At 51.5% G+C, this 22,480-nt stretch overlaps 7 protein-coding genes across 7 annotated transcripts; all 7 read right to left on the bottom strand.

The window, feature by feature from the left end:
- Positions 1-293: 293 nt before the first annotated feature.
- On the bottom strand, positions 294-1,887 carry B0T23DRAFT_408835 (uncharacterized protein; the record flags this gene model as incomplete). Its single annotated transcript, XM_062839337.1, has 4 exons — positions 294-1,202; positions 1,288-1,368; positions 1,429-1,533; positions 1,603-1,887. 4 exons carry the CDS (start codon positions 1,885-1,887, stop codon positions 294-296), a joined length of 1,380 nt encoding a protein of 459 aa, XP_062687924.1.
- Positions 1,888-3,533: 1,646 nt separating this feature from the next.
- Positions 3,534-5,834, bottom strand: B0T23DRAFT_408834 (uncharacterized protein; the record flags this gene model as incomplete). The annotated part of the gene is made up of 7 exons (XM_062839336.1): positions 3,534-3,979; positions 4,335-4,587; positions 4,739-4,819; positions 4,884-4,988; positions 5,053-5,121; positions 5,202-5,363; positions 5,586-5,834. The coding sequence occupies 7 exons, from the start codon at positions 5,832-5,834 to the stop codon at positions 3,534-3,536; spliced, it is 1,365 nt and encodes a 454-aa protein (XP_062687923.1).
- An 817-nt stretch (positions 5,835-6,651) lies between these two features.
- B0T23DRAFT_433393 (uncharacterized protein) lies at positions 6,652-7,122 on the bottom strand (the record flags this gene model as incomplete). Its single annotated transcript, XM_062840444.1, has 1 exon — positions 6,652-7,122. The coding sequence occupies one exon, from the start codon at positions 7,120-7,122 to the stop codon at positions 6,652-6,654; it is 471 nt and encodes a 156-aa protein (XP_062687922.1).
- Positions 7,123-7,304: 182 nt separating this feature from the next.
- B0T23DRAFT_433392 (uncharacterized protein) lies at positions 7,305-9,075 on the bottom strand (the record flags this gene model as incomplete). Its single annotated transcript, XM_062840443.1, has 5 exons — positions 7,305-7,445; positions 7,511-7,591; positions 7,660-7,764; positions 7,824-7,965; positions 8,939-9,075. The coding sequence occupies 5 exons, from the start codon at positions 9,073-9,075 to the stop codon at positions 7,305-7,307; spliced, it is 606 nt and encodes a 201-aa protein (XP_062687921.1).
- Positions 9,076-9,830: 755 nt separating this feature from the next.
- On the bottom strand, positions 9,831-10,758 carry B0T23DRAFT_433391 (uncharacterized protein; the record flags this gene model as incomplete). Its single annotated transcript, XM_062840442.1, has 3 exons — positions 9,831-10,097; positions 10,162-10,225; positions 10,562-10,758. The coding sequence occupies 3 exons, from the start codon at positions 10,756-10,758 to the stop codon at positions 9,831-9,833; spliced, it is 528 nt and encodes a 175-aa protein (XP_062687920.1).
- Positions 10,759-12,104: 1,346 nt separating this feature from the next.
- Positions 12,105-16,265, bottom strand: B0T23DRAFT_327795 (uncharacterized protein; the record flags this gene model as incomplete). Its single annotated transcript, XM_062835644.1, has 8 exons — positions 12,105-12,512; positions 13,985-14,260; positions 14,456-14,692; positions 14,843-15,112; positions 15,191-15,271; positions 15,359-15,478; positions 15,540-16,078; positions 16,172-16,265. The coding sequence occupies 8 exons, from the start codon at positions 16,263-16,265 to the stop codon at positions 12,105-12,107; spliced, it is 2,025 nt and encodes a 674-aa protein (XP_062687919.1).
- A 2,142-nt stretch (positions 16,266-18,407) lies between these two features.
- B0T23DRAFT_437102 (uncharacterized protein) lies at positions 18,408-21,328 on the bottom strand (the record flags this gene model as incomplete). Its single annotated transcript, XM_062840608.1, has 5 exons — positions 18,408-19,005; positions 19,126-19,418; positions 19,503-20,567; positions 20,628-21,169; positions 21,229-21,328. Coding segments are annotated over 5 exons (2,598 nt in total), but the record flags the coding sequence as incomplete, so codon positions are not given.
- Between the last annotated feature and the right edge of the window lie 1,152 nt (positions 21,329-22,480).

Below are 22,480 nucleotides of genomic sequence, written 5' to 3'. Positions count from 1 at the left end.
CCCGCGTCAAAACGCCCAAAGACACCCAACTTATGAACTTCATCGACTGAGTCTGCTTGACATTCGCCCAAGGGTAAGATAAATGAAGGTAATGACGGAAGCTAGGTCATAATAGACGTGTGGGAAGTTTTGAGGCCAGAATGGGTTCTCTGACATCCAGTCGGCCAATAACATCATTACTCGTTCTGGAACCATTCGAATTTCTACCTCCATGTACCCAGGGGCAGGCAAGCAGACACTGGACTGACACTTTTTCCGGGACTGGGTCAAGCTTCAACCGTGAGCAGTAGCGCTCACTCGTTAGAGGACTTGTCCTCCACCCACCAATTTGCGCCGGCTGCGTTTTGAACCATACGGCCGGATGGGTTCACAGCTGCACGTCCGGGGCCAGCCTGGTTACTGCCATAGGTGGCGTTGCCGTGGTTATGCTCATGCTCGAGGGACGTGAGCTGAGGTTGATGCGGCATATGATATTGATCTATGTTGTCGAGAGTGGCGATGCTTGGGTGAAGGCCGGGGCTGTTGGAGCCAGTGTTGTTCAAGATCGTGTCGGCCAGGCTGGTGTTGGTCAAGTTGGCGCCGCTATAGTCGGTGCGGCCATGCTCGGAACTGTCTAGGTTGGCGTTATCCAGGTCGGCGTAGCTTAGGTCGGTATTACTTTGGTCGCCACTGAATAGTTCGTCATCGAGAAGTTCGGCGTGTGGAAAGTCGGCGTTGCTCTGGATTGCGTGAGTCGGGACTTCATCGCTCTGGGATGAGTTCAAATCGAAATTATCGGCGTTAGATTGTTCGCGGTTCAAATGATTGTCGTCGAGGGGGACGCTGCCTGAATTGGTCTGAAGAGGCTCGTACATCTTCACCTCTTGAATAGCGTGGAGGGAGCTCGCGGCGTGGCTCTCGGTAGCCTGCCCTCCGTTGGCAAAAGAAGACACACCTACCGGGGTTGCAGAAGCTCCCATGCCCCTGCGGCTTCCTCTAGAACGTTTCACCTTGGCCGCCGGGGACTGAGCCAGTTCCGGGGGAAGAAACTCGCTCAGGACGCGCTTCCTCGGCTTCATCAACGTTTTGAGGAGCGTTCCCGAGGCATCTCTAATCTCGGCGCGATCATCAAACTTCGCAACGATTTGACCATGATCCCTGGCTGCCTTGAGCTCATGGTTGTAGTCCTTATTTCTGTTCGTGTTGTTGTTTGATATTTTGGTCTAAAGCAGGTGAAGGAGGCCAAAGCACGTTAGAGGTATGCCCATTCTGTGGTAACTCCGGAGACATGCGATCGCTTGAACTTACATCCAGCTCCATGATAGGGTTCGCTGTATAGCGGTCCAGGTAGTGCACCGCAAAAAACTGGGTGGCTCCGGCCTTGCTAGACTGAGCCCTGGCGTCAGCATCTTATTGCCGAGAAGAAAACAAGGCGGAGGAGACTCTTACGCGCACAAGGGCCAAAACTGCCTTCCACCTACTCGTGAAGTCGGGGAAGCGTGCCGTCAGGATATCCGGGTTATGAAGGCCTTGCTGGGTGTCGCGAACTTTGAACTGCACGAAAGGGTGCGTTAGTATTGATCTCATGGGAAGTATCTGGATTTTGTGATGTAAGCCACTTACCAGGGCCCTCCATGCCATCATTTCCTGTTTGTCTCTAGGCAGATCGCGAATAGCCTTGACGTCAGAGCTGTCATTGTCAACGACGCCAGCGGTATTGGCCATTGCCTCCAGCATCTCGTCAATCAACACGCCCTGTGCGTCGTCATCGTTATCTGGAAAGTCACCGCAGTATCCTGCGTTAGCACCGCTTAGCGCCGCTGCTCTGGCCTCTGCCTCCAACTGGTGAAAATGGGCGGCGTTCCTGATGATTCTCTGCGGACGCGCAGGAGGGTTGGTAGGTTCCATTTTGTAGAAAATGCTTTTCTTGGGTTGACGACAGTGACGTGATCAGTTGCTTTCTTTGTTCAGTTTTGCTTTTGGAGGAGGTGCGAGTGAGAAAGCCCACGTAAGTAAAGAGAGAGGCACAAGATGGGTTGCGGGGGGATCGCTGGAGTCTCTTCAAAGTGAATGGGCATTTCTTACCTCTAGGTTAACTTGCGGTGCTTGCCGGGTGGGATGCCGGCTGTCACCTGCAATACGATGGGGAAAAATCAGTTGCGGACGTGGACATCAGATGGAAGATACCTGTGCTCAACGAGACGCTTCTGTCAGAGTCCTCGTAGTCACTCTCGTAGCTTCTGGTCCTGCGACTTCCTATCGCTTCGATTTGAATAGCTCAACGGGTAACTCCCCGTCGAGGAAACCGCTCAGGGAGGGTTCACCGGCTTGATGATTGTTTTGACGAGGTTCCCAAAAACGTTTCTGACCTCGGCAATGTTGCGGATCTCGATAACCGTACGCTCGTTGTCCCTGACGCCCTTGATCTCAGTGTTATACTTTCTCATTTTGTTGGCATGATTGTTGGACACTTTCTCTCAAAACCCCGGAATTGGGTGGCAAGTGTACCTCCACAGAAATGGAAGGGCAAAGAAGTCTGAACAGGCAGCCTTTGAGTTCTAGGGACCTATGCCAGCATCAAGTTGTTAATGATGGAGTGAGGGAGAGAAGGCGCTTCTGCACCATATGCAACCGTGGCAACAAGTAGTGGAGGTATTCAGGAGATTGGGTAACTCGCCGGCGAGGTTGGGATTTCGGTGTCAGCTGGTTGGATCATGATGCTTATAGTATTGTATATAACGCCAACTGTGTCTCCTTCCTAATAACGGCCTACTTATTGAAGAAAACTCGTAGTTATACCAAATGACGGACCGAATGCATTTACCGTGCCGTGTTACGAGTGGGTAGAGGTACCAAATGAAAAACTGATGATCTGAAATCTGTGGTCTTTAATACAACCTACCACAAAGAACGACAAGCAATATTGAGAAGAATCAACGTTTGCAATGTAAATTATGAGACGGATTGACGGAGATATATCTCTTACTCTCTGGTGGGAAGAGGTGGGTAAGGCGCGCGCATTCCAGAAGAAGGAAGCCGGTAACAGGTCCTAGCCTGATACCTATGTATAGACGCGAATAGGCTGACAAAGACCAAATGAAAAGTTACAAGACAAAATAAAACAACATCTGGGCAACTTGCACTAAATGAAACCGTCCAACTCCGCGCTCAGGAAAGTGGAATCTTGAACCCAACTCGGGCCCGATTCACGCCGCAGAAAACCATTTCGAAGACACAAAGTGATCTCCCCGATACAACCTACATCACGTCCCACCCACGACCCCCTTTTTTTTTATAGACATCAGACCTTTAGTCCAAACCTGACGGTTCTCGAGCGCTTGCTCGAAGATCGTGATATGTCCTCAGTCATCGATCAATTACCGCTAGCTCCGCTAGGAGGCTCATCATCGGGTTTACTCACAGCTCCAGACTTCTGGGTATTAGCAGAATTTCGGTTGGACCAATAGTCCAAGCTTGAACTTATGGAGCACTTGCTCGAAAGATCGATATGATTAGTGGTACATCGATCAGTCGCCGGGGCTGATACCTAAGGACTAGTTCTTGGACTGATCCGTAGATTCAGATCCCTCGCCAGCTTGACTGCGACCATTGTCTCGGGAACTGCCAGCAATAGGTTGGGAACGGCAGATGTATTCGTCGAGGTCAAAGAAACCCATGAAATCATCGGGCTGCTGATGCTCTTGATCCCACATCAAGGGACCGGCATCTGCTCCGGGCTCGGGACCAGTCAGATACTGATCCAGCGAGTTGTAGCCAAACTCTCCGTCCAATGACTGTTGGTGATGGGGCGCCTGGTACTGGTCAAGAGGGCTGTAGTTGGCGAAACCGGGCTCAGGGCTGCTGAGGACATTGGAGACAATAAAAGGTCCTGATCCCTCTTGGTTCTGCTGATGAGCAAGTTGCTTATCGATCATTGGCAGGTTTTCTGCCGCCACTGCCTCCGGAGTTACCAGCGATAGGCTGGTTATCTTCGAAATTCCTGCCGAAATCCAAGTACGGCATCGGGTCGACGGGTTGCTGTGCCTCTTGATCCGAAATAGGCGATCCACCATTTGCATGATCATTGGGAGGAGCAGAGTACTGGTTAGGATGATAACCAGTATATTGCTCGTTCAGAGATGATCGTGGAACTGACGCGGCATCTTGGTCGGTGTGGTAATGATAGGAGCCATCCAGATCGGCATTGTCGAAGGCGTTCGATGCTTGAAGATCATCGAATTGGTCCTGAAACGCGTGTTCTTCTTCTTCAACTGCGGGCACATCTTCGTCGAAGTTGTCGTCGTGGAAGTAGTCGCCTTGATAGGAGGGCTCCTCCTGGATGGTGGCCAAAACACCGCCAGCTACACCCTCAACCGGCTGTGTCGCTACTGCATTGCCGTCGCTGACAGGGCTACTAGATGTAGCTCCGAAGGTTGAAGAAGATCCGGTAACCCTTCTCTGTCGCTTGGCCTTCGCAAATGCGGCCAGGTCGTCGTCCAGAAACTCTGAAAGAAGGCGTTTCTGAGGCTTAATGAGCGTTTCGATGGTCTCGCCTGCCGCATTTCTGACCGTAGTGATGTTGTTGATGGTCTCGTACGAGCCACCAAACTTTCGAGCTTGATCGATTGGCTTTCGGTACTCCTTCATTTTGTTTGTGTGATTGTTTGAGACCTTGGTCTGATGAGCGAGTAGTAGATAGGTACATTAGCGGTAGGTCCATCGTAAATGAGAGAGGGAGGCCGCGTTCAATGTTGCTCACCTCCAATTCGGCAACCGGATTGCACGTGTACCTCCACAAATACGGGAGGGTGAACAAGTCGGAACAAGCAGCCTTTGATTTCTGAGCATCCATGTCAGCATTCGATGTCGCCGGTGATGGCACAAGGTAGGACGAAGGCGCATACCCGAAAGGTGCTCAAGGTCAACCTCCACCTGGTCATAAAGTTGGGTAGTTCAGGGCAGAACGCGTCAGGGTGGATGATTCCTCGTTGGACTTTATAATCATAATCCTGCAAAATTGTACTGTTCGTAAAGCCTATGACTGGTATGGCACATAGTGGCAGGGCTACTAACCATAACTTCCCAACCCTTTCTCACTATCTTCTCTCTCGGAAGACCAAGGACGAACTTCACTTCAGAGTTCTCGGTCGGATCGTGACGATAGTTGTCGACGATGCCGTCCGTGTTCAAGAGGGCCGCAACAAATTGATCAATCAAAGCACTTGCTCGGCCGGATCGAGCGGGAAGTCGGCGGCGGTGGTGTTCCCCTTGGCGGCTGCGGCTGCCTCTGCAGCTGCCTCCTCCGCAGCTTGAATCTGTCGGAAGTGCTCCAAGCTGGTAATCGCCTGCTGAGCAGGTGTGGCAGGGTTCGAGGGGTCCATGTTCTCCAAGAGTCACTAGTATATAGTGAGCACGAGACGTCTATTATGTATCCGGAACTAGTACTATCATTGTTCTAGGATAGGGCTGGCATTGCTGGGGATTGATGGATGTACGACATATCATGGTGAGTAGTGCTTGGGGACGTGGACGCAGAACGCGAGGAGGCCAAAATCCGGCGGGGTAGAAGGCCATGATTCCGACGAGGGCTGGATAACGCGACTTACGAGGAATCGTAGTAAAGGAATTGAAGAAAGGTGCGAATGCTTTGTAGCAAAAGAGCGAGAATGTGCAATGAGAATTGCAGGCGTGAAGATTGCTGTCCGACACTTGACGACTGCAAAGGCAGTTTGGTGGACGAAGAGAAGTAATTCAAGTGGGGGGAACACCAAGGTGAGGGAGGGCTTTATGGGAAATTCCAGGTTTGAAGGTGAAGGTGCCAGCCTGGAAAGCGTGGTGCCTGCCGCATGGGCCATTTGGACCTGGAAGAGATTGACGGCAGTTGCCCATCGGCAGCGAGGACATCAAACACATCAGATGAAAGGTACGCGATGAGATATGGAAGAGGGAGGTCCTGAATTGCGAGGGGATGAATACAAGGACAGATTGAGTTGTTCCCTTGAAAGACTGATATCGCCAGAGGATAATCCCAAGAACGAGGGACATGACAGTGGTTAGGAGAGAACCCGGACAACTTGCACCAGACATAACCGAGCCTCTGCCTTATGGTCGGCGGATCGGTAACATTGGAAGGATTGTCCATCGTGCTATGAGGAAAGTGAGTACAAAGCAGTCACGGATGACTACCCCCGGGGATGTAATACTGCAGCTACAACTCCATAAAACGTAAGCAAACATTGATGGCAGTTGTCAGTCAAGGGAATATAAGCAGGGGAGAGTCAGACGAGCTCGCGGGATGAATAAGACGGGATCGACATATGAAAATTTAGATTCCACGGCACAGAAAATGACGAAGTCAAAAATGCTAAGGAAACACCCGGAGACAACGGAATCTGGGCATCTTGCACCAGACTAGAAACTCCTTAATCCGCTCTAAAGGAACTGAAGCCCAACTCGAGCTCCATCTACTACCACAGAAGCCATTGACAGTTGGGAATATGCCACTATAGCCGCGCTCAGAGGCCTGCTCAACACGAACACTGCGTCCGTAAATCACCTCCCAGATGCAGCTTGTATCTTGCCTAGCCACCCACTCCATTTTAGACCTCGACTTGAAGTCAGAAGTCAAGGCACCGAGAGCGCTCGCCTCCTCAGTGACCCATCTTCTCCATCTTAGAGCTCGTACCAGTCGAGGTCAACTTCGTACGGATTGTTCCCATCTTTGGTAACTCTACCATCCAGCGCCGCTTGGCTGCTGACATCTTCCCCATTGTAACTATCGATGGGCTCATGGTACGCTTCTGCAAAAAAAGGAGAAAGATCCGCATCCGTTTCGTTGTTCGGCGGAGCCCTAGGCTCATTGGTCGAAGGTTGCTCAGACTGGTCGCCAAGCGACTGATGCTGGTCCGGGGCAGAATCCTCATTGTCGTTGTGGGATTGTTCGCCGAGTGAAGAATGCTGGTCGAGCGTGGCACACTGGTTGTCAGAATGGGAATTAACGGCGTCGAGGCTTGAGGTGTTGAGTCCATTTGGACCTTCAAGCGCTTTGTCTCCGTCGTCCTTGTCGGCCTCGCCCATAGCACCCTCCTCTTTTTCTTGAGTTAAAGCCATAACACCCTCTCCATCTTCTTGGAAGGCAGCCATAAGATCCTCCCCTTCCTCTTAAATGGGGGTCATAGAGCTGCCAGCTGTGCCCCCGACGTGCTGTTCCGAGTTACCACTGTTGCTAGAGGTCGGTCCAGATGTTGCAGAATCTCCAGTGGTGGTCCTGGCTCTGACTCGCTTCGGCTTCGCGATCCCAGCCAAGCGGTGACCTAGAAAGTCGCTCAGGGGGCGTTTCTCAGGACGGACGAGTAAATCGAAGTGATTCGGTCAACAGTGGTCACGGAGCCCCGGAACTTGCTCGCAGCCTTGACATCCTTGTTGAAGTCCCGCATTTTGTTCGTATAGTTATTGGAAAGTTTGGTCTTCGTAGAACAGATGTCAGTTATGTAGCCGACTGGATGAGAAGAATGGAGTTGTTTAGACCTACATCAAGCTCCGTCACCGGGTTGTGTACATATCGATCCATGTAGTGTATGGCAAAAAGGTCTGCTACGGCAGCCTTGGAGTGCTGCCAGTAGTGTAAAGTTAGCCACGCTTTCGTGACTCGGTCTTGACAATCTAGGTAAGGATACGTACGCGCATCAGTGCCACCAAGGCCTCCCAGCGATCCATGAAGTTCGGGAAGTAGGCTGTGAGGAGTCTGGAGACGCGTTTGCCTCTCTGAGCGTCATATGCCTCGAACTACATTGCGACAATACGTGTCAGAAGACAGGCAACGGTGTTTCAATGTCAAGACTTACCATGACCTCCCACGCCTTCTCTTCTACTTCATCATCGGATTTGGCCCGGATGCAATTGATATGGGCATTGTTATCCGGATTGTCCAGGATGTCGGTCGTATCTTTCAAGAAGAAGTAGAAGTACCTCCAGATGGATGTTGACCTGTGGGTGGTTTTTGGGAACAAGGACAAACGAGAAGAGGGGAAAGAATGGAAAATAACGAGGTAGTCTATAAGCACGGGCCATCTCCAGAGGGGAGAAATCCGGCGAGGAAGTCGCTTCGGCTGCGACGGAGGGAAACACCAAGGTCAGAGGGAGCTCCCACTAACAATTTTGAGGCGTTCATGCCCCTAAGTCGAGCTCGTCAATCCCTCAAAACGGCCCGTCACATCTGGCCTCACATGCCGCGCAACGTCTGACACTCTATTAGTTGTCGTCCAGCCTCAGCAGCGCGCAATAGTGTTGCGGAGACAAATCCAGTTCAGGATTCCACCGGAACGGATCGACCATCAAGCAAAGAGATGGTCTCCTGAGACACGTCCATCCGTCAAGTCGTTGTTGTCGTCTGTCGCGAGTCGATCCCTCCCCATCTGAGTCGCATCAGCCGAGTTTCCTCCATTGCCCCCTGGTCAAAGCTGTTCTCTTCGCTGATGCCTTGTCTGAGTAGAATGACGACCAATCCATGTCGCGAGCCACCGACTCATCGCCACGCTCGACCGACCTATCCCTTTTAACCGGCCATGACGAACAAACGATGTACGAACGAGGCTTTCAAAAGGCTGACCCCAAGAACATGTGCCTGTTGCTCAAGTCAAAGTCCCGAAACTATACCGTCGCCTGCGTGCCCGTCTGGTTGACGAGCCACTGCCCGCTGCCCCGCCCATCGCCATCCTGCGTAGGGATGAAGCATAGAGTTGGCTCGAATATCTAGAAGAGGAGGTCAACAATCAGAAGAGAAACTGAAGGGACAAAGCAGGATATGTAGATAAAGATACACCAATGGCGAAACTGTTTTGACCTAGGTCTACACTAAGATGTTTGGGGCTGGCCTTGGGCCTGATGACCGGTGTCCACGTCGGCAGTCGGTGAACTACAAATGATCCAACAGTTCCCATTTTTGAGTGGCTTGATGAACTCAATACGGCAACCAGCGGCGGCGCTCTTGACTCTGATGACGGCGACCAAGTTGGCGGGGAAGGCGAGGGGCGGCATGGTGATGTTGATCGACGTTCTCGAAGAAGGCCGTGGAGGCTTTTCCTCGAAAGATGCCATGTCGATGTTCGAGCTCCTCTCTCATCAAAGCTCCTAGCGACGACTTCCGCTCCCGCGATGGGAAATTTTCCGGGAAGACAGAGGTCGGAGTGTCGGGATGGAGCGGTGTCAGGACGGGAAAGGGAGAGGACTACAGGATCATGTAGGTGCTTCTGCATGCGGGCATCGCCCAACGCAGATCTGCATATGGACGATATGCACCCAGCGGCTGATATGCATTGCATGCATGGAGCTCTCCGGCTGCCCGGCGAAAGACCACGCCACGTCCGCTTGTCTTTGCCCGCACAAGACATCCCAGTCGCCACAGAGGGTTTTTTTGCTTCATCCTTGTATTCTCTTCTACATCGAGTACTCGTCTATCGGAGCCGCCCAAGCTGACAAGGGATAGCCCAAACAAAGAAAGCAGACAATGACGATAGAGCAGAGCGTAACCGCAACACCGCCCTCCGCCACCATTGTATTCCATTTGACCTCGACATCTCAGCGTCCCATCTCGCTTGCGTGCTCGCTGCTGCTGCTCTCTCCATCCTAGGGAGAGACATGCTACAGGCAGAGCCGACGGTGTGGTGGCGAGCAGCTACTCGGCAGCAGCTGGTTGCCATTGATCAGCACGAGGATTAGCAAAAGCATTTGCACTGCCTTGGGCACGGCGCGCGGGTGTGGCAGGTTGAGTAAGGGAGGTTGGGTCCATCCCGCCGAGTGGATTTTGGGGAACTAGACCATTGATGGCCATCATGTGTCGTGATTGATGTTCCTCAGTGATGATAGGAGGTGTCCCGCCCACAGGGGGACAGCCTGGGAAGCAGGCCATCCAGCCCGAGTGTTATGGAGTTCCAGTAGGTAGGCGCTCCAGCTTTGGGATGGGGAAGCTGGGGAAGACCAATGGAGTCCGCGGGACCCTGGCCAGCGGCAGAAACAACCGCAGAAGAATTTGCTACGCTGTTAGCATCCGGCATCAGGGCCTTCAAATCACGGAGCTGCGATGCTTTATTCAAATTCGTGTCCTTGTTGTTAACTTTGCGCTGCAAAGCTGTTAGTAACTCAAGGAGTACTAATTGTTGGGGCTGAGGGGGTGATATGACGTACCTTAAGCTCATAGTTAGGATCGTTTGCGAAGCACTGGATGTAGACGCTAGCGATACCCTGTAGGCTGTATCTCGTCTCTTACAATAGAGGTAGGTATATATCTGACCCAGGACGCAAACTCATCGGCAGACAGGTAGGAGGAAGGAAAAAAACACAGTTTATCTGTGTTCGGACTGCGGCTGTTACGGACAGCTGGTGGTGTGGGCTTGTGATGGCTGGAAAGCCTCGTCTCAATGCTGGCGTACGACGAAGAAGGGCGGCTAAGGGGGAGTTTGGGGCTATTCTTCTTCGTTATCGACGTTGTTAATATCGCCTATAGCAAAGGACCTCGATTTCTTCTTATTGCCCAGGAGCAAAAGTGTACCTCTACCTCTTTTGGCATCCCTACCAGCATCCCTACGTCTGGATGAACGTGGGGTTGAGACAAAAGGCAATCCACGAATATCCAGCATCACCAGCGAGTGAAAAGGCGACAGCCCTTTGGAGATCGTAGCCGTCGAGAAGAGAAACATTCCAGCTCAACTTGAGCTGACGGTCGCTGAAGGCTGTACCATTTACTTGTTGCGGAACGATATCTAGGTCCTCGCACCGCCTCATAGTACTCTAGAGGTATACTGCTCATCGATTACCGGCACTGCTTAGGTAGTTCTAGTAATAAGATGATGTAGGGCCGTTGAACGATTTCGTGGAAGGACTCGTGTCGACATCTGCCATCCTACCTTGAGGCTCTGCACGCGAGTTTGTGTAGATATCCACCAGACTTTCGCCCTCATTGGCGCTGGCCTCTCCATCCTAGGGAGCGGCGTTTACGGCAGAAGCGATAGGTGAGGTGATGCTGGGCTTAATGTAGGCAGTAGACTGCCTTGCAGTCGAAGTACCCCCGGATGTAAAATAGCCGCTTAGACTACGATGTCCTGGAACGGGTAAAGCGTAGGGCCAGTCCGTCCAGTTGAAGGTCTTTGGTAGAACGCGTCGTCATCAAAGAATACGTCAAAGGACGCGTGCGCTATGTTTGGAACTATAACATGTAGGTCGTCCAAGTTTGGGGTCATCGATATCGACGTTGCCCATACTCATATGCTCAAGCTATTCAGATTCGCTATGCTGATTCGGAACTTCCGTCCTAGCAGCATTGCTGAACGAATTCGCCCCTGGATCGCCGAAGGTGGTGGCTGTCGCCCGAATACTCGGACCATCTGTTGACACCGGATTGGAGCCCCTTGGTATGTGCCTGGCGACTACTAGGCAATGTCGCACATTTGGATTTTTCCAAAGCGCTTCTGTCATCCCTGATGGGAAGACCTTCTTTCTTGCACGGTATGTCGGTGAAAGAAGTTGTGAGTGTAGTATCTGTTCGTGTGTGGGAAGAAAGGTGATCTTAGAGAGGTACGGCTACCTACCTGTAACATTGGAGCTTAGGATATATAAAGAATATTTTATATAATGTGGCTTGGGCAGGGTTTGGGTACGGCTTGGACCTTGATGGCCAAGGTACAGTAGGGTGACGAAAGAGTGGTACCTCTAGATGTAGAGGTAGTTAAGAGAGCGACGGGCTTCTTATACCTCCAAGTACCTATAAGTGATGACTCAACTGAGGAGGAATGCAGAGGTGCTGGGTTTGTCAGAAAATGACACACTAGAATACCTAGGTAATCATTGAAAAACCACAAGCCGCAAGTAAGCAAACCGCACGACTCACTCATGTCATATGCAAAGAGGTGAGGAAGCCGATCTCGTTTCACTCTGTGATGTCCAGTCATCATTCTATGTATCCACATGGCCATCTTTGAAGCTGCTTTCTGCTCACTCTCTCCAAAGGATGGCTTGTACAGACCTTCCCGACCACGGACAAACAACCTTCTCGCCGTCATCTATGAACCATCCTCTAAATCATTGCCACATCATGACCCTTCTCAGAGAACCTTTGCGGACCTCTGTCACTCCTAGACCTGACGAGACCTCCGAGCCCGAGGCAACTCGTCCTCATCTTCCTCTTCGGTTCCCCTCTTCCTCTTCTCGCCAGCGCCCACAGTACGGTCCGCTGTCTGACTGGCGAGGAAACTGTCGGCGAACAGGTCCTCTTCATCGTCGAGATATACGAAGTTGGCAGCTGAGCCTTGCACATAGTCGCCATTTTGACTCTTGTTAATTGCTGAACCGCAATAGCTGGGCGAGACTGTTGTATCATCAAAAGATTTACCATTACCTGCATATCCCTGGTTCGAACCAAAGGGCTCCGGCTCCCCAAAGGCCTGTGGGCCACAGGCGGGCTCATTCGTGTCAACGTTGCCCAGGTCATCAACTCCCCGCTCGATTGTAACGATTCGGGAACTAGTGTTTGCTGCTGGTTCCTCCTTTCTTGCTGGAGGCCGAATTCCGTGATTTATGTCACCAAACGAATTGTTAGCTGGCGCGGAGCTAATTGGGGAACATCTGTCGTCAACCGCATTGGCGTAGAAAGTGTCACCGCCGTTGTTCTAGCCTCCCATCGCTTGGTATAGCTGACATTGCAGCCCGACTCAAAGGGGTTCAAGTAAAGCGCTGGGTGTGTGCTCGGGTGTTGTGGTTGGGGAAGAAGTCTACAAGGATGAGTGGTACCTGGAAAAGGGGAAGCTGGTGAGTAGGTATACATATAGGTAATACAAGAGAAAGAAATCTATACGCTATATATACCTTAACATTTATACCTCATAGATGCCAGAAGTGGGAGAATGAGGTAATGTATTTGAGACTAGAGGTACCTATACTGCGGTCGTAGCGAAAGTGAATAGGCCCTTCTTATATGTCCACACTGCGGTACTTGATGACTCAAGTCAGTGGCAACTGGATGACGGCGGCCTCTGTCACTGGATTACTGCCTGAAGGTGGTAGTCACATGATAAAATGATTCGAAATACCCCTAAATATCGTTAGGGGTGGGAAGGTCACAGCCAGGAAAGCGAGAAACAGTACGAGTTACCTCAAATGACATGGCACAAACATATCAGCGGTATGAATCGCAAAATATAAGGATCCTTTATCGATTGTGAGTAGACGTCGGCATTGTAACCGTATACGAGGGTGTCGGCGTGCTGGTTGTTCAGGCCCAGTGATGCTGGGATTTGGGAGCAAGGTCGTTGGCGAAATTTCGTCATTGGCGGTCATCCATGGACCATGGGCAAGGTACCTCTAGTTCATGATAATGCTAACGTGACCCCCTTTGACATCATCTGATTCCTCAAGCCAATCAATACCGTCGGGGCCTCTGAGCATGAGGCTCTTCCTCCTCCTCCTCCTCGCCGTCTCCTCGCCTCCTCTTCCTTCTTGAACGCTCTGAGCTGCTAACATGCCAGCCAAGCGATTCGTCGTTAGAGGTATTGAGCGGTGCAAGCGCATTCAAGTTCCAATCTCCAACTACTCCTTCGGTGGAATATCCAGCTCCCACAACCTCCTCGCTGTCACCTTGGTTGTCGTAGTCAGGAATGGGCAGTTCAACGCTGCCGTGACTGTTGTCGGCAAAATGGCCGTCCATCATCGCTCCTTCCCAGATATCAACTCGCTGTTGTTCGTGAGCAACCAGGTTGTTATTATTCATGTTGTTGGCGAGAGTTCCGGCGGTCGTATCGGCGAAGAAATTGCTGACAGGATGGCCGGCGACGATGGCCGAGTTTGTCCCGTCTCCAACGTCGGAGTTTTGCTGATCAACGTCTCCCACCCATTTCCTACCCATATTAATTGAGTTAGTTCCAAATGCGCTATAACCGCCCGCCGGTATTCCGCTAGTTCTAGAAGTTGTTGCAACCCCGGCGTCTTTATATTTGTGGTTGGCCTGCTCCAAGTTCACTTCGGTTTGAGCCTGGGTATTGGCAACATTGGCATTAAACATGCCATTGGCGTCTCCATACCCTTCTGCCGCTTCATAAGATTCCGGATTCATGCCCTGGTAGCAACCCAACCCATTGAACTCATTGGCAGCATTGCCCATAGGAGCCGTAACGTCCCTTTCAAGGAGGGACCCCTCCGGAAGAAAACCGTTCCAATCGAAGGCATACTGATTGTCCAAGGCTTCGTCTCCGGTGTACTCACCAGAATCGACGTGTCCTTGCCCCGTATTTCCATTCTGTTGGACTACTTAAGGAGCCTGATACCACTCTCTATCGGCAAAGGCTTGCTCATCTAGCTGCGGGTGCGAGGCAAAACTCATCTCAGCATTTCCCACTCCATGATAAGGCTGTGCACTTGCTCCCCTCATAGAAGCCATTGACCCCTGTCTATCTTTTGCGCTGGCCTCTCCATCCTAGGGAGCGGCGTTTACGGCATAAGCGACAGGTAAGGTGATGCTGTGCTCAACGAGAGCAGTAGACTGCCTAGCAGTCGTGGTTCCAGGGAATATTGGCGGGGTTACCCTGGGCTGTATCGGGGCAGCAGACTGCCTTGCAGTCGAGGTACCCCCGGATGTAGAATAACCGCTGTGACTACGATTTCCTGGCACGGGCAACGCGTAGGGGCCAGTGCGAGGGCCAGCATATTGACTGAATGGAGCGTCATTTTGCTCCTCGCCATGTTGGAAAGACGAATTGACATAGCCACTTGGCTCAGAAACCGGTGCAGGCGGCACACGACATGGCTGTAGACCTCTTGCAAGTGGATTGGAAAGGGTATCCTCAAGGGCCTCATGCTCAATTGAGCTAGGGCGAGCAACGCGTTGCCTTGAACGCGAAGCGGGTGTGCGAGGCCGCGCAAGTAAATCTGCCGGACTCGAGGCACCAAAAGTAACAGGCCCGTCGAAGCTCATTTGAGCATGGCCGTAAGCCCGGCCGGACGAAGTTGCTGACTGCCCCTGAGCACCCGCCTCAACCGGAGCTTGATTGAGCTGAGGGACCACCTGAGCATCGATGGCGGCAACGCGAGCTCTTAGTCTGGCGACCATGTTGTCTTTTTTCGTATTGCCCTCCTTATTGCCAGTTTTACGCTACAAAGGTGTTAGTAAAACTCCGGCATGGGAGTGAGGATAGGTAGGTAATTTAGAGGTATAAAGGATGCGATTTACCCTTATTTCGCCGGCTGGATTATTGGCAAACCGCTCCATGTAGGAGCACCAAAACATGTTCGCGGCGGCCGCCTTGGAGGTCTAGTAAATACCGACCCATTAGTATTTCTGGCTGAACTGAATGACGAATAGCTCACGAGGAAAGAGAATATCAAGATCGGTACTGACCATAACCAATGCTAAAAACTCATTGAATCGTGCCTCGAATGTCGGATAATCCTCATGGAAGAACGCAGTAGCCCATGGATACACATTGGGCTCACCCATCTGTGCTGAGATCAAATAGTCCTGTAAGACGACATTAGCTCATAAGGAAGACTTTCATAGCAAAAGGCAGAAAAGGACGCACCACCATATCCCATCCAAGGCTTTCCAGAACCTTGGGCGAAGTAAAATTGATCAGTCGGGTTTCTTTGTTATCTCCGCCCAACTTGTGCGCCATATCAGTCAGTACGTTAACAATAGTGTGAACACAGTTCTTCTTCGCCGCGAAAGTCCTCGGTAAATCCCTGGTCGTGGCGGGATCCACGGCCGAGTTGTTGTTGATCGATCTCAATGCGCCTGCTGTGGCCCAGTGTTCCGCGTCGGAATGGATCGTCGCCACAAATGTTTGGTCTGGTCGGTTTGACCGCTTTCTTCTGCGGTCGGTGCTGAGCTCATGCTCAGCAAGTCCAGTTACCGGTGACCTTAGCTGGTCCAAAAGCCCGGGTTTCGTGTGGCCAAGTGCCTCGATGGCAGCTCGAATGGTCCCCCATTCGTTGTGACTTCTGAGTTGGCTGTAGGCCATTCTCACGAAATCGGGGTATTGGAATGGATATCTCCATTGGAAGAAACCAAACGGTCGTATGGCCCCTGTATCGGTATTGATCATGTGGTTCTGGATATCGACTGCGTGGTAAAGGTCAGTCTCCAGATTCAACTGTTGCGCATCGCTGAACTGGTTGTTGAGGCGCGACAAAGGTAAAAGTAAGAATGGCTTACGTATCGTATCCCACCACCCGCGGAGACGGGGATCATTCTCTCGCGCAGCCGTCTTGAAGAGTTCAAGAAGAGTTAAACCTCCCGGTTGCTCCATTGCCGCGATGGGAAATCGGTTTCAATCACCCAGGTTTCAGTTGATAACAGGTTTGCAGGGGGCGGCACTGCTTTGAAACTGTCAAAGAATGGACATTTGTTAGATAACACTGGAATATCAAGCCAAGTATAAAAGGACGTTGAAGCATATAAGTCCATTTAGGTCAGATGCTGAGGTTGGACCAGGGGAAATAAGCTATGAGACGATGGAAGAAGATGAAAGCAGTCCAAAACTTCAAATGCCAAGTGTATTTCGCGTAAAAGAGATACCTCGTGACATCTTCAAATGATTGTGAACGTGTCGTGGTGCCCATGCCATTTGAACCCAAAGAGGACGGGAAAAGCGTTTGAAGTATAACAGAGAAGGGGGAACACAACATGCAAACGACGGCGGGCAGAAACTTACCTACTGCGCGTTTTGAAAGAATAGATCGCAAGTAGACAGCGAACGATGGTTGGTAATGGAGACAGTCTGACGGCCTCTGGTCGCTCAAGTCTTGAATGAGAGGTCGTTGTAGTACTGTTATGGTCGTTGCTTACGATGTCGAGTACCTCTAGGCTAGATTCTGATATCAAGCTGACTCAGTTGCGAAAGAACCACCGAACGGAAGTGCACAGCACAAGGCTCAAACGAACTGTGCGCAGTCAGTAGCTACCTACCTGTTGCGAATGGTGGGCGCTGTGATCAACACGGAAGATGTCGAAAATGATCGAGCCAAGAGAAAGGGTGACGACTGGCTGTGTAAACCGAGTTGTTTGACAAAAAAAAAGGGAAGAAGGAAAACGAGGTCGCGGAAGGGCAGAAATGCGGGGGATTAAATAAGTTAGTTGGTGAGAGGTGGCAGAATATTAAAATCCAGCCTTGGGGCAACTGCGATCCGACGCGCTCCACTTGACGGTCGCCCCTGGAAGAATGGGATGAACAGAGTTGCGATCGCGCTGTTACTGTGGAAACCCCACTGAAACTTCAAAAACCTAGGTACTGAATCACAGCGCTCTATAGAGGAAGAGATTATAGGTAGGCTTATCAGCGCGGACCTGTCAAAACCGATAGAAAACAAACGCTGGCAAGGAAGGACGGTTTGATAATTAGGTCCCGTTTCGATAATCCCAAGATTTTGCATGTTGGAAACGAATATCAAGGTTGATTCAAGAGAAAATCTTCCTACCAGGAATCCACACCCATCGCACCCGCCGCCACCTTCTCAGTCCTGTCGCTCTCTTGTTCCCCCTTGCCACATCCATCCTACCCGCCATTTTGAGAATTGCGACGTTTTCTCCTTCCGATACGCCTTCATATGTGATGAGCTCAAACCAATGAAACCTGGAAAATACTGAGTGAAAGATCTTGGGCTCCTTGTAAGTAGGTATGGAGCATATATAATAGTGAGGTTTCCAGCCCCATCTGGAAGACACCTCTTGCCGCGTGTACAAGTTCATACGTGTCAGGGATCTTGGTCGAGACGAGTAGTTATCTAGGCCCTCTCATGAGAATTGGCACTGGGATAGATTTTATGATAATAATCGCATGATAGAACAAGTCGAAAGAGTTGTTGGTGATGTTACGGTCCCATGGCGAGCACGGACCTCATACCCCTGCGCCCAAGCGGGCTGAAGTTGAGAAGTTAGTAGCTACCGCCTGAAGCCCGCTAAACAGGGGCATGCACTATCACTTACACATCACCGTCACACACAGCCTCGCAGAAACCTTAAATTGACGACCAAGGTTTACGTCGAACTCTCTGAATAGCGCCATGAGATGTTGGGAACGGACACAGGGAGAATGGAGGGTATGAGACATATTTATATCATTTCGCAGAGGATCTGACAGGCACAACATTTCACGTTAGTCACTTCAGTCACAACGAATTTGATTGTTTGTTTATAAGCATCATTGTCATTGCAGACTATAACCAATTGTGCACCCTTTAATGTTGAACCTTATGTCCCCATTACATGACTCAAACAATGACAGATTCTTCTTTCTGTCTGACAGGTACCCTTCAAAACCCAAGTGATAGTCATTCTATGACCCCCTTTATCCCCGTTGTCACAGTTAGCGCTCCCAATTCCCCGTCATCCCAGTCATCATTTGTCATCCATCATGACCTCTCACCATCCCTGATCCAACCATTCACTCAAAGCGAGCCCGCTGCGCCGGACGCTCCTCCCCCTCATTCCCGTGATTGTCATTTCTTGTGCGTTTGGATCCGATGTTGCCGGCGCCGTCCTGGCTGTCAAAGCCCTCAGTCGCATGGTTATCGATGTAGTCATCACCAAAGAGGTCATCATCATCGATGTTGCCGACGTCGTCTGGAAGGTTGATGAACTGATCGAAAAGATCATGTCCTTCTCCAACACCATTACCCTCCAGCCCGTTGTCGACTGCCACGTTGTTATATGTGGGCTCGTTGTTCTGGACCTGACCTTCGAGGTTGCTGTGTTCATTGGGCTGAATCAAGTCAACCAGGTCGATGCGAAATCCTTGGGTTGCAGCATAGTCTACGAGCTCTTGGTCGCTCATGATGTTATCAGGCGACAAGTCCAAGTCCGCCAAAAAGTCAATGTCCACCTGTTGCTCTGCAGGCGGCGCAACCTGTTGCTGCGGAGCTTGGCCATTTAGGATTTGCTCAAAGATTGTCATCAGTTCTTCTTCGCCTGGCTGATGAACCGCAGGAACCGGAGCTTGCTGGACCGGCATTGCTAGGGGCTGTCCCGGGTTGTTGAGGTCTTGAAGTTCCCTCGTCCACTGCTCGATATCTTCTGGCGTTGCCTCCTGGATTGCGGGCTCGTGGAATTGCTGGATTGGTCTCGCGTTGGCCTGTCCGTTCTACGAAGCAGGACCAGCGGAGGAATCAAACCTTCCATGAGCAGGTTGTAACTGGGGTAGCTGAGGGGTAGCCTGGGATGGAACAACTTGATGAAGAGGACTGCCCGGGAGGACGGGAGGTGAAAAACCCATAACTGTAGCGGGGCTGGCTGGGCGAGCTGCACTGGCAGCGTGTTGATTCTCCCTGAGGAGCCTAGCTCTCTCAGAAGCGGGCGTGACGATGCGCCTTGGCACAACATCGGGGAGAGGTCGAGCCGGAGACTGAACCTGAGCCATTGGCACGGAGGACTGCAACTGTATCGGTTGTTGGTTTGGGATAGGCGCCTGGAGTTGGCCGTGGTATCTTTGGGGAAAGTTGATGGCTTGACTGGCCTGGGGAGGTGGCTGGATAGGGCCCCAATGAGCTACCTCATTTGAAACAGACGGAAGGGCGACCTCATGAGTAGGATGTTGGAATTGCTGTTGAGGGCTGCTATGTGGCGCAGCTGGAACAGCGAACGAACGACGCGTAACTTGTTGGTTGCTCGTGCGGGCAGCGAGTGGCTGGACGGAACCGCTAGAAGCATGAGAGTGGGCGGCTGGGCCCGCCTGAGTTGGAAGTAGACGAGCAGCCAGAATAGACATCGGCGGGCCGGCCATGGTGGGACCACGACCGTTCATGTCGAGGGGGGCCGCAGGAGCCCGGGAAGCCGAAATGTTTTGTCTTCTCCTCTCTCGCCCTTCGTCATCCGATACGCCGTAAATGTCCTCAAAGATTTCGTTGCAGTCTGCTTCATTGTGTGGGCCGTTAGGAGCGTCGCCGGTATCATCCTCGCGAACAAAGTTGTTGTCGTCATTCAGGTCGTCATCGTCGTCCTCAAAGTCACTGTAGCTTTCTGTTGCCGCCACGTTTTTCTGCTCGTTATAGGCTTTAACCTCAGCGTTATAAGCCTCCAACTGGGCCTCGTGCATCCTGAATAGGCCCTCAAAGTTGTTCTCGGTGTAGTCAATCCACCCGTCATCGGCCATATCGATGCCTTGCGGGCGGGCGAAGATGGGCGCCTGAGGTTCTTGGGGACCTTGAGCTTCGGCAGCGGCGGCACCGGCAGCAGCCACAAAGTCCTGAGCGGCCTCTTCCGCATTCTCGGCGTTGGCCAGAGGCTGGACCTGGTTCCCGCCAGCAGTGGTGGTGTTAGCGGGCAGCGGGTTGCCAGCGAGGGTCGCAATGGCTTCGTCGCCAGCTCTCTTCTTGTCTGCCTTGCCGTTATTTGTCTTGGCGTTCTGCTGCTTCGTCGACCGTTCCTTGTAGGGGTCGGCCGCGAACCTGGCAAAGTAGTTGCTCAGGAACAAGTTGGAGACCGCCGCCTTGTTGGTATTCACGAAATGGATGAGGTCATCCCAGCGTGACTGGAAGTTGTCGTACCTCCTGAAGTAGTAACTGGTTGCCCACGGCGAAACCTTGGGCTTCCCAATCTGGGCTAAGCGGCAGGCGATCTGTGAAATGGGTGGTTAGCTGAAGTTTCTGGTATAGTCCATCACGTAGAGTGAACTTACAAACAGGCGCCATGCCAGAGACTCAAAGACGGACGCGGATGTGGCCATGACCTGGTTGACCTGGGCCTCCATACCCTTGTCCCTACCAATCATGTTCTTCAATGCCATGACCATTTCGTCGACATATCGGATTTTGTCGGCCTCGCTTGTTGGAATGTCGGCGACCTCGGACTTCAACACCGGCCCGGCAGGATAGCCCAGGACCTCCATCACGCCTTCGCCGACCATGAAGTCGGCCTCCGTCATGTAGATTCGTTTGTATGCTTGGCCAGCCGGGTGGTGCTCGCGGGTCTTCTTCCGCGAGTGGCCAAGTTCATGTGATGCGAGGGTCTTCCTCAGCTTCTGTACCAAGCCGGGTTTGGTGTGTCCGATCTTGGCGAGTCCTTCAGCCGTCAACCCGGCCCGGTGAAGGAAGACGAGCCACTGGTATGTGCTCTCGGCAAAATGGCGGTGATGGGGGTCGTACGCACGACGACGAGTAAACTCGGCGAAAGGGCGGACCACATTATTGACTGGGTTTACCAGGTTCACTTGCATGGTCACTATGTGATGTTTCATTAGGATTGTTCTGGTGGGACATGGACAGCATCGAGTAACTTACTTATGATTTGCCAGTAGGCCACAAGGTTAGGGTCCCTGACCCGTGCAGCTGCCTCCAGGAACTCCGGGACGCGCTGGGCATGGTCAAAAGAGACAGGCATTTGGAGAAGTCGGGAAGGTCTAGAATGATTGAAGATGTTAGAGAATTGCATCGGGGCATGCATCAAAACAAGATTTCATGGACAGTTGAACAAGCGAAGTATATATGAATGCGCTCTCACAAGAAGTGAATCATTGGAAAGGTACGAATGACGAGCATGGATAAATGAAGAAAAGAAGTTATATCAGAATGTCGACTTACTTGAAAGCAAAATAAGGTGCAAGTAGTGAACGATCTTGATGGATCGTTTGTTGAAGTGGCGTGGAATATCGAGTGCAAGTTGCAAGTATTGTTGAAGTGCAAGTGGTAAAGCAAGGGTCGAGAAAATGATCGATGTGTTGACGAAGTAAGGGTAGAGGTAGGCGATGGTACACGAAAGTATTCGAGCGGATAGGGTGGGCGGGGTCAACTGCTTAGTTAGCAAAGCTGGGTCGAGGTTCGTCGTCGAAGGAGGCTCGTTGCTTGCAGGAGGAAATTTTGAGGTTGAGATTTGCAGCTGGAGGAGGATTCTTATAGTAGTTGGAGGGTCAGCGACTGTTGCTGCGTTTGTGGAGTTTCGCTCTCCAGGTTGTAAGATCAGTGGCTCTGCTGGAGGATTTGCAGTGCTACTCGTGATCAACCTCGCTGTTCAGGGCTCGATGGTGAACAAGGTTTTGGTGTTGAGGCCAAACGCGCTCTCACCGCGCCTTGCTTCAACTCATCCCAATTCCATACTCGTGCACCAGAAGGGTTGCTAGAGCGACGGATGGATTCGGCTGTTGTTGAAAGGGTAAGGTTTCCCAAGGTCATCCATCACTGGTAGCCCAGTATCTATCCATCTGTAGGCGTTCTTCATCTTCCGTCCAACTTGCTTCTCAATCCAGCCGTATCGTCTCCCTCTGGCAAACCGTTGCATGTCGCATTGTGGCTGCTATGGCAAACTGTTAGCCATCACCCCCGCAACTCCACTAGCTGGGGCCTAGGACTAACAATTACACATCGCTGATATCCTGCTAGTTGGCGACGCTGGATTTCTGCATAATGGACGACGCCACCCCAATGTTTACGAACACCATAGCTAAACACTCGTTCAGAAACACATTTGGTAGTCAATGCGTAGATGACCCATACCACTGAAACATGTTTACAAACAGTAGGACTAACCATAAAGTCC

This window comes from Neurospora hispaniola, assembly GCF_033458365.1.
Source record: "Neurospora hispaniola strain FGSC 10403 chromosome Unknown B0T23scaffold_13, whole genome shotgun sequence".
In the NCBI taxonomy this organism is placed as follows: Eukaryota; Fungi; Ascomycota; class Sordariomycetes; order Sordariales; family Sordariaceae; genus Neurospora; species Neurospora hispaniola.
Note: the sequence above shows the minus strand (reverse complement) of the source record. Positions and strands in the feature narration are given on the sequence as shown.